The sequence below is a fragment of the Rhinolophus ferrumequinum genome, chromosome 21 (genome assembly GCF_004115265.2).
Source record: "Rhinolophus ferrumequinum isolate MPI-CBG mRhiFer1 chromosome 21, mRhiFer1_v1.p, whole genome shotgun sequence".
NCBI classification, from domain to species: Eukaryota; Metazoa; Chordata; class Mammalia; order Chiroptera; family Rhinolophidae; genus Rhinolophus; species Rhinolophus ferrumequinum.
The window spans coordinates 33,694,246-33,703,524 of record NC_046304.1 but is presented as its reverse complement, the minus strand read 5'-3'; the positions used below and the strand labels follow the sequence as shown (position 1 = coordinate 33,703,524).

The following is a 9,279-nucleotide window of genomic DNA, read 5'->3' as shown; positions in this document are numbered from 1 at the left end:
CCCTTCCACACATAGCTGAGAATTAACTGCACATGAAAGTCCTTTTGATCTTGAGAAACCCAAGGCATTAGGCCGCCCAGGGTTAGGGATCAACAATACTTTTGTTGGAACTTGTCTGGTATTTCACATTTATCAGCTCTATTATAACCTAAGAGTGTTACTGACTTGAATCTAACTTGGTGCTCTCAGTTCCTGTGACCCTAAGAGGTTAGTATGCCACCCCGGACAAACTGGCCGCTACACAATATTTTCAATTATCTTCCAATTCAGCTAAAAGATCTCACTGCAGAGCCCGTCATCTGCCCCTGAGCTTCCACTGATTGGAGGCAGGAGCATGGGGAGAAGCCAGGCAGTTTCAACCCCGTTCTTCACTTGGCAGTGGAGCCAAAGCTCACTTCCTCCTTCTTTCATCTTCCCACACTCTCTCCAGCTCAAGCCTCACCTTGCCCAGACACCTTCCTTTGTTGCGATGCCTGCATGTCTGAGATGCAATGATTTGGTTATCCGTCAGTCTCCCTACTAGACTATGAATGCCCTAGAGGGTAAGTACCGGTCCTGCTCAACTTTGACCTCCCAGCATATTTGCAGTAAGTGGCGCACAGAAGCAAGTGTTAGGTGAATGGACAGAGGACTGAATGAATGTATCAGAACGGGGCTCCCAGCATACCACTGGTACGACATGCTTGCTCTACTATCACCTGAAAGCCACGCTGAGCTGTGGAAAATTCTGTCTTGCTCTTGGTGACTAGTATTAGGCACGGCTGAGACTGCTAGTTCGGAAAGGCAGGGGGTGGAGGGAGGGGATTGGTCCCATAGCTGGGAAAATGGCTCTTATTAAAACAGGCCCAGATGTGGATTGCTTGTAGGCCCCTAGCCCTGGTAACATGCTCTAACCATCTGACCAATCTACAGAACAGAGTTTGGAAGAACTATCAGTCCAATGGGGGAAGGAGCTAATTGATGCAACCTTCAGGATGAAAAAAACAGACTGGGGAAAAGGGTGGAGAAAAGAAGTTCAGCCAGATGTACATAAAACCTCTTCTCTCAAGGAGGAGTTTCAAACGAGAGGGGGCCTTTAGGGGCAGAGCTGCAGCGACATCTGGGCCCCTAGAGCGGCGAGCGAAGCAGAGCTTGAAAGGCTGGGCGGGGGGTGGCAAGGCAGAGGCTCAGGAAGGAGGCTGGGCACCCATCTGGAGCGCTGAGGGGCTGGGGCTGCTGAACAGATGGAGTGAAAGTTGCAGCTGGTGGAAATACACTTTCATGTGTCAAGTGTGCTCCCTGGAGGATTGCGATTTCCAACTCTGAAGGCAGCAGTGGGCAGGTGGCTCTGCTCCATGCTCCGCCTTGTCCCCCCCATTGCCACCCAGAAAACTTGACAGCAGCTTTGAGCCAGACTCAGCCACCATGTCTTCTGCCAGCATCCCTTTCAACAGGCAGAAGCTGCCACGGTGACACCTTGGCACAGCCAGGATGGCAGAGGACCGCAATGCTTTAGCAGGTAAAAGGGGAAGGGGAATAGGAAGGATTAATCCAGCCTCCCCAGGAGGGGACCAGGTGGATTGAGAATAGACACAGAGATGGAGAGGGAGTCAGGCCTTCCAAAGCTGTTCCTGACATACACATCGATCGGGTCTCCGCTTTTGCTTGAGCTTTGGCTGAAGGAGAGGCAATGAGGAAATGTGAAAACACAGGCTCTGGGGTCATTTTACCCCAACCTCAAGAGAAGTTTCTTGACAGAATATATCTGTAGTTTTTTTAGAAATATTTGCCCACCAGGGCTTTACGAGAGTGATTTTTACATTCTATGGCTCTAACACCGCCACCTATCCTGGCATATTTAGATCCTCACCTGTGGCAACAGCGGCCGCAAACACAACTATTCAATCTATTAAAGTTCCTCCCTATAATGCTTAGGCTCTTGAAGCAATGAGCCACCCCGCCACAGGTTAACCACACCCGAGAGGAAGCAGCTTGGGCAATGAGTATCAAGCTCTGTCACTTCCCTCTCCTTCTCTCTGTATCTGTGTCAGGCTGTGCTCCAGGTCATCAAGAACAGAAACTGCCAACTCTGTCTTGTTAAAAATCCAAGTACTTTTTTTTAGAATATGTGATTTTACTTCCTTTTAAAAAAACAAAAAAGGAACAGACTGGAACCCAGTCCTTCACCCCTACTGAATTCATGTTTCCCAAGAGATGCCGCTATACGAGATAATAATTTAAATATTCTTGGAGTAGAGGTAGTTCCTTTCTTCCTAGTGGGATGTCTTCTTGGCTCCTTTCCCAAACTTGGCATCAAGACCGAGACCTACATGGAAAGGGAGAAAACGGGCATAGCTTTATGGGGAGAAATGAAACCTGTCAATGATTTGCGGGTCGGGGGGAAGGTCAGCCTCTCGGTTCTCTAAAATTGGGGCTTTAAATAAAACCAGTTCCCAAACATGGTTTCATAAAACTTCCTCAGAGAAAAGAGAATGGCATCACATGAAACAAGTCACCAAGATACTGGTAATTACATACACAGCAAGACTGAAAGAAACTTGAGAGTCACAAGTGCTAAGCTAGTACTGTCAGGGCACCCATGGCAGCATGAATAGGATATAAGCATCATCATTTTACCCTGCTCAGTGTCTGGGGAGACCTGCGTCACTGGAAGGACATCACTAAAATGAGATGCCCCTTAGGAAGGCTGGATTAGAGATGACGCTTCCTTTTCTTTTAAAAAAAAGTTTCCTCATAACCCAGCAATTTCACTTCTGGGTATTTATCCAAAGAAAATGAAAACACTAATTCAAAAAGATATATGCACCCCTATGTTCACTGCAAGAGTATTTACAAAAGCAAAGATATGGAAGCAACCTATGTGTCCATCGGTAGGTGAATAAAGATGTGGTACGTGGTGGGTGGGTGTGGGTGTGTGGGTGTACACAGTGGAATATTACTCAGTAATGAAAAAGAATGAAATCTTGACATTTCCAACAACATGGATGGACTTAGAGGGTATTATGCTAAGGGAAATAGGTCAGACAGAGAAAGACAAATACTGTATGATTTCACTGATATGGAGAATCTAAAAAAACACAAAAAACAAAACAAACAAAATAAAACAAAAACAAACTCACAGAACCAGAGAATAAACTGATGGCTGGTAGAGGGGAGAGAGGATAGGTAGGGGGGTAGGTGAAAATGGTGAAGGGGAATAAGAGGTACAAACTTCCAATTATAAAATAAATAAGCCACTGAGATGTAGTAAACAGCACAGGGAATATAGTCAATAATATTGTTAACAACTTGGCATGGGGACAGATGTCACTAGACTTATTGTGGTGATCACATCATTAGTATGAAAATGCTGAACACCTGAAACAAATGTGTACACCTGAAACAAATATGCTATTGCATACTAACTATACTTTAAAAATACGTTTTTTTAAATTTTCTCTAAAATAACTAAATAAATTCCATAAATATACAAGCAAATGTTAGGGGGAAAAATAAAGCTCTTTGTAGCTGAGATGCCTGTCCTTGATGGAACTTACCCAAGAACACAAGCACAGTGCCCACCCACTGCATGGAGCTGATGGGGTTGGCGAAGAGGATCACAGAGGCCAAAATGGTGAAGAACTTGCGAGTTGTGGTGATGATAGAGCAGGTCAGGGGACCGAAATACACAACTGTCATGAAGATGAAGGTCTAGAGACACAGAATAAGGCAGGGTCAGGCTGGTTCTTGGGTCTGTGCCGCAAGGTCTATAGTCCGTAACAGGACACCAGGGCTAACCTTGCCACCCCTCTTCTCCCAGCCAGGCCAGTCTCTCTTGGGGAAGCCAAGCCATCCCCCGTCAAGGCACTCACCTGACCCAGGGCACTGGTCAGGCCAAAGAGCAGGATATTATAGATGATGGCAGGGTACCTTTCAGCAAAGCTCAAGAACTCCCAGAGCTCCCCGGTGAACAGGATTCCTAGGAAGAAATGTCAAAAGATGAAAGAAAGACTCTCCCAAGAAAGACTTGGAAGTTAATTAGTTCCTTCCGCCACAAGTGATTACAAGCAGAGCTTCTCAGAGGCTGTGGAGGTACTGATGCTCACATCCGTAGCTCACAGCAGCCCAAGCACTGGTCACCTCCGGCCATCGGCAGCCTCTTCCGTTAACACCAGTGCGCTACACAAAAAACACTTCCTATCTGTGCCCAGGTTTGGAAACGCTTAGGAAGCACTGATCTAAAAGCAAGTGCATTCACTTTCAAACTATATTCAGTATACACCACACATCAATGTCTCACCTCCCTCAGAAGAGGGTGAGTTCCCAAGGTACCCCTGTGTTCCACGTCTGTGTCCTCCCATGATACCTGGCATAGTCTACTCCTGATTGTGCCAGGAACGAGGAGCAAGCAGAGCCTGACGGTCAAGATTCTCCAAGAAGATTCTCAGGGGCTTGGACATAAAGGCATCTTAGAGCCGAAGTAGGCCGTTGGCCGGGGCAAGGTTAACAACTGGCATCTGAGCTAGGAATCACCTGGATGAGAGCAGTCTGCCCTCCGGTGATACATGGAAAGAACAGCAGAACTGCTCCTTACCAGCTCCCAGCAGCAAGGTCGACCAAAGGTTAATGTTCAACATCATGTGGTTGGAACCTGTTTGGTAATGAGCCCGCATGTGGTCCTGGGAAACGCCCGTCAGTCCATCCAGGGTCAGAGACAATAACTGGGAAGAAAGGGTGCAGCCTGCAGTGAGAAGGCCAACAGTGCCCCTCCCTAACCCAGGACAGAGGACTCTCACCTTTGTGATTACCTCAGAAAGCCACTGCCTTAAGACAGAGTCCTCAGAACAAAATGCTGCCAGGTCATGGAGGATGAGGAGAGACCATGCAAACTCCCTCCTCCCCCCAGGCATTAGAACGACAGGCTCTCTGAGCCACATAATTGTAATATAATCAGAACAGGGCAAGAAGCCTACCACTTCCTAACACAGCGAGCGCCGTGAAGCCCAGAACAGGTTGTGGTGAGCCACACATTCTTCCATTAAAACTGGGGAAAAGAAATGTCCTCCCTGCACGCTGGCCTCCTGGCTTGGAAGAAAGTGCTCCAGAAACTGGATTCCATGCTCACGCTCCTCGATGAGAATCCTGCGCAAAGTCAGCACCTAACTCTGCCACTTAATAGCCATGTGACCACGGGCAAGTGACTTAACCTCCCTTTGTTTCAGTTTCTTCATTTGAAAACGGAGATACTACTAGCTACATTATGAGGTTGTTGTACAAATCAATCAGCACAGAAAGCACTCGGCATAGTGCCTAAATACACAGGAAACAATAGCTACTATAGCAGTATTTTGACGCTGGCTTCTAGGTTTCTCAGAAAACCACACGCTTTGCTCTCAGGTGTCTGTGACCTCACATCAGCATTTGGACACAGGCCTCACTCATTCTTTCCTCAGGAGAGCTGAGCTGTAGTTAAATATCTCAGGCTTCCCACTATAGCCATAGCAGAGCCAGAGCCATGTTACGAGAGACAAAGACCAGAAATGGGGGGCGTGGAGCACCACAACCTCCCTCCAGATAGATCACTGGCCTTTTGCCTGCGTAGGTAGGGTTGTTCCTTGGTTAAGATTACTGGACGAGGCTGCCTTGCCCACCAGGATCACATACCAGGAGCAGCTCTCCATAGCCAACTGTGTGTTCTTCCATCCCAACTACTTTCTTGGGTTTGTACATGAAAAGGGCCACTCCAGCCACAATTAGCAACACACACAGGTACTTGGCCATTGGATACTTCTTCTTCAAGAGGGTCACTCCAAGGAGCATGACTACAGGGAAGAAACAGAGTGGAAAAGTCAGGCACCCACAGGCACTGATGAACCCAACACTCTCCTCCTAGGAGCCAAGAAAAGATTCATGAGAGAAAAGAATGTCTGAGAAGGAAGGCCTATAAGGATAAGAGGAGGACGCAAAGCTGGCACCTCGATAGAGACAACTGAGCAACAGAGTAGAACAGAGTATGAGGTAGGGAAAAGCTAGAGAACCACAGTGAAAGGTCCAGGAAGGAATCGGCCAATGGTGGGGACAGTGGGGAAGACTAAAAGGTTGAGGGAAAGAAACTGACAATCAAAATGGGACATAGAGTGTCTAATGACAATGTAAACACATGGGACACCACAATGACTGACCCCGTAAAGCAGACTAGCTCAGCCTTTAGCTCCCAGCTTATACACACCAACACCACAGGAAATGATACAGATGACAAGATGGCTGGGGGAATGGATGGAGGGAAGTCCTTGGAGATAGCTATGTCAAAGCCTGGAGGGATACAGAGCTCTAGCAGAGAAGGAGAGGGCTTACTACAGGAAGAGTGAAGATGGAAGATGGGAGACCATCTTCTTCTGCTTACCTGGGATTGGCTTGCAGGATTTACCAAGGACCTGAAATTAAATTCGGCAAATAATTTCTGAGCATCTGTGATATGCCAGGTACCATGCTAGATGCTGTGTTAGGATGAGTAAGTGTGGGGCCTGCACCAGACCCCGCAGCCTCAGAAAGCAGCCCTGTCGTGGTCAACCCACCACTGCTGAACTTCAGACCTATGGTTCTTCTCACTCTGAATTTCTCACACACATTCCCTTTTTATTTAAGTCACAGACCTGAGGGAAGAATCCCTAGTCCTTTTTAAACAACTTCTGAGCCCACCCTCATCCCATCCTGAGATTTCACCTGAGTTGGGTAGTTGACAAACTGTAGTGCTGAGTTGCTGGAGACCATGGCACCCAGATAGGAAATAGAACAGGCAGCATAGAGCCAGCTCCGAGTACGATCCACCCTGGCAGTGTCAAAAAACTGGATTACTGAGAGAAGACAAAAAAACAAAAACAAAAACAAAAAACATAAGAGAAACCTGGTGGGCCTAAGATGGAGCAAAACTTGAAGCCACATGAAAGGAACTTGTCTATCAAATAAGATGAGAAACATGAGCTGTTTCTGGTCCTCTTAGACTGGGAAATTTGTAGATTTTTCAACTTTCTAATCCCACCTAAACCTAACACAAGACCACATGCAGGGTAGGGATGGGGGACTTATTCAGTTCAAGGGACCAGTCAGCCCTGCTGCTAGCCCCCCAGGAAACAGAGAGAAAACTCAAAACATGCTTGACACTGACACATAAAGGAAAATCTAAGGGACAAAGAAAAAAAATTAAGTATTCTCAATGGGGATCTGGAATATAGAAGACCCACTCTTTGCACATTTCTGATTCAAAAGTTGGTCTAATTTGGGGCGGCCGGATGGCTCAGTTGGTTAGACCGTGAGCTCTTAACAACAGGGTTGCCGGTTCGATTCCCACATGGGTCAGTGAGCTGCACCCTCCACAACTAGACTGAAGGACAACGACTTGACTTGGAGCTGATGGGTCCTGGAAAAACACACTGTTCCTCAATATTACCCAATTAAAAAAAAATTGGTCTAATTTAAGGAAATAAAGTTTTACCCTGTTCTAAAGCCATGAGTTTTACACACTAAACAGAGAGGCTGTGCAAGCACTAAAGGGGTGGGGGTCTTGAGAGTTAGACCTTAAGGCTGGATCACTGCCTGATGCAGACGATACCAAGGGGAGGGGCCAGATAACAGATTACTATTTAGGTACTCACAGATCTTGGCAAACACAGCATTGATCACACATTGGATGAAGACCAAAGTTAAGGCAAAAGTGAACGTCTCCTGTTTGGCTCCTTCTCCATACTTTCCTCTTGTTCTGAGAATGAAATGCATGAAAAAGAAAGAGGAGAAATTAGCATATTTCCCTCAGTGTCATCTAGTATATCCAGAGCCACTGGAAGCTTTGAAATTATCTTTCCTCTCTAGATGTTGGGCTCATTTATAAAAGGGGTCGATTTTATTGGATTTAGAAACTGGGTATCCCAGTCTGCTAATCCCATAGCCTACCTAGGACAAGAATATCCGTAAAGGATGGAGCTAGAAGAAACGCAGAGAATTAGATGGTGAAACGAGGTACCCCAGGCAGCAGAAGGGATTTGGACTACAGCAGCAAGGCCAAGGGCGAACGAGCCAGCTGTCTGCATCTGGGAGCTGCAGACAAAGAGGAACCCGTACAGGTCACGGGGATATAAGTCTCAGCCTGTAAAACCCAGAACCTTAGAACCTACAGGGAAAAAGCAATTGATGTAAGAAAAATCACTAGGTCCCCCTAAGTCCTGAGACCAACTTCCGTGTTTTGGAAATCTGGGGAGGCTCAGCCGCGCTGCAAAAATGTCGGGGTGCTGGGAAGGAAGAGGGAACACCGGGGCCAGGGGCGTAAGGACTGCGAACCCGGCCACAGACTGGGGAGAGGGGCGGGAGAGGAGGGAAAGGTCTGCGTTCCGACCCCGGGATCCGCTCACATCTTTTCCTGTAGGATGCCATAGTAGAAATAGCAGACAAAGACGCCGAGGAAGCAGAGCGGCAGACGCAGCCGGTCGGGCACCAGGGAGCTGCTAGCGGCCATGAGACGCCCGGACGACCCGACCGGAGACCCGCTCACAGCCGGCAGCGGCAGCAGCGGCGACAGCTCCAAACGGACATCGCCGACCGGCGACAGGGGCCTCATAGGAGCTTCATGCGACCGCCGTGCAGCAGGGCCCAGAAGCCACCGCCAGAACTGCCAGCTCAGGGCCGCCGAGGGGGGAACTCCTCAGAACCCAGGAACTACTTCCAATGAAAGGAGATCCGCCGTGGGACCTTAGATGTGTCCATGGTGACCAGAGTAGCCAGCTGTCAGGCGGTTAATGTCTTGCGCTCGAGATTTTCCGATCAGGCAACTCCGAGGACAACTGCAACCCGGAGCTCGACGGGACGGCCTAGGAGATACGCGGGCGTGGAGTGATGGCGTATAAGGATGTGGAAGTCATCGATTGGCTGCACTGTGTAAAGACAGACAGGTGGACGCGGGAGGTGGTACGGCCGGCTGGGCAAATCCAGCAGGTTTTTTTCCCCGGGCGGCCATCAGGCTTCTCCTGGGTCCTAACGCCAAGAAATGCTTAGTGGGGCTGAGCGCCCCCTAGCCGCTGCCCGGCGTCAGCGACTCCACCGCCGCTACCAGAAGAGCGTTCAAGGCCCGCCCGGCTTTGAACAGCGATCCTGCTCCTAGGGCACATCACTAGGCTTCCAGGGGTGGCAGGGCTCTTGTCCCAGTCACTTAGAGGCAGGGCAAACTACGCGTGTCACCTAAATTCCGAGCCACAGTTTTCTGTCTGTAAACTAGGGATAGATAATGAGTGATAGCCACCTTGTCACCTCTTG

At 48.4% G+C, this 9,279-nt stretch overlaps 1 protein-coding gene across 2 annotated transcripts; it reads right to left on the bottom strand.

Moving 5' to 3' along the window:
• Positions 1-1,122: 1,122 nt before the first annotated feature.
• Positions 1,123-8,683, bottom strand: SLC35B1 (solute carrier family 35 member B1). Of its 2 annotated transcripts, none has more exons than XM_033091032.1 (9): positions 8,382-8,606; positions 7,632-7,735; positions 6,703-6,808; positions 6,383-6,413; positions 5,644-5,801; positions 4,574-4,700; positions 3,852-3,958; positions 3,537-3,690; positions 1,123-2,305 (listed from the first exon to the last, which is right to left on the bottom strand). In XM_033091032.1, the coding sequence occupies exons 2-9, from the start codon at positions 7,661-7,663 to the stop codon at positions 2,253-2,255; spliced, it is 768 nt and encodes a 255-aa protein (XP_032946923.1). In that variant the 5' UTR covers positions 7,664-7,735; positions 8,382-8,606; the 3' UTR covers positions 1,123-2,252. The 2 variants fall into 2 exon arrangements, with proteins under 2 accessions (XP_032946923.1, XP_032946922.1); XM_033091031.1 differs by having other exon boundaries at positions 2,109-2,305; positions 6,703-6,833; positions 8,382-8,683.
• Between the last annotated feature and the right edge of the window lie 596 nt (positions 8,684-9,279).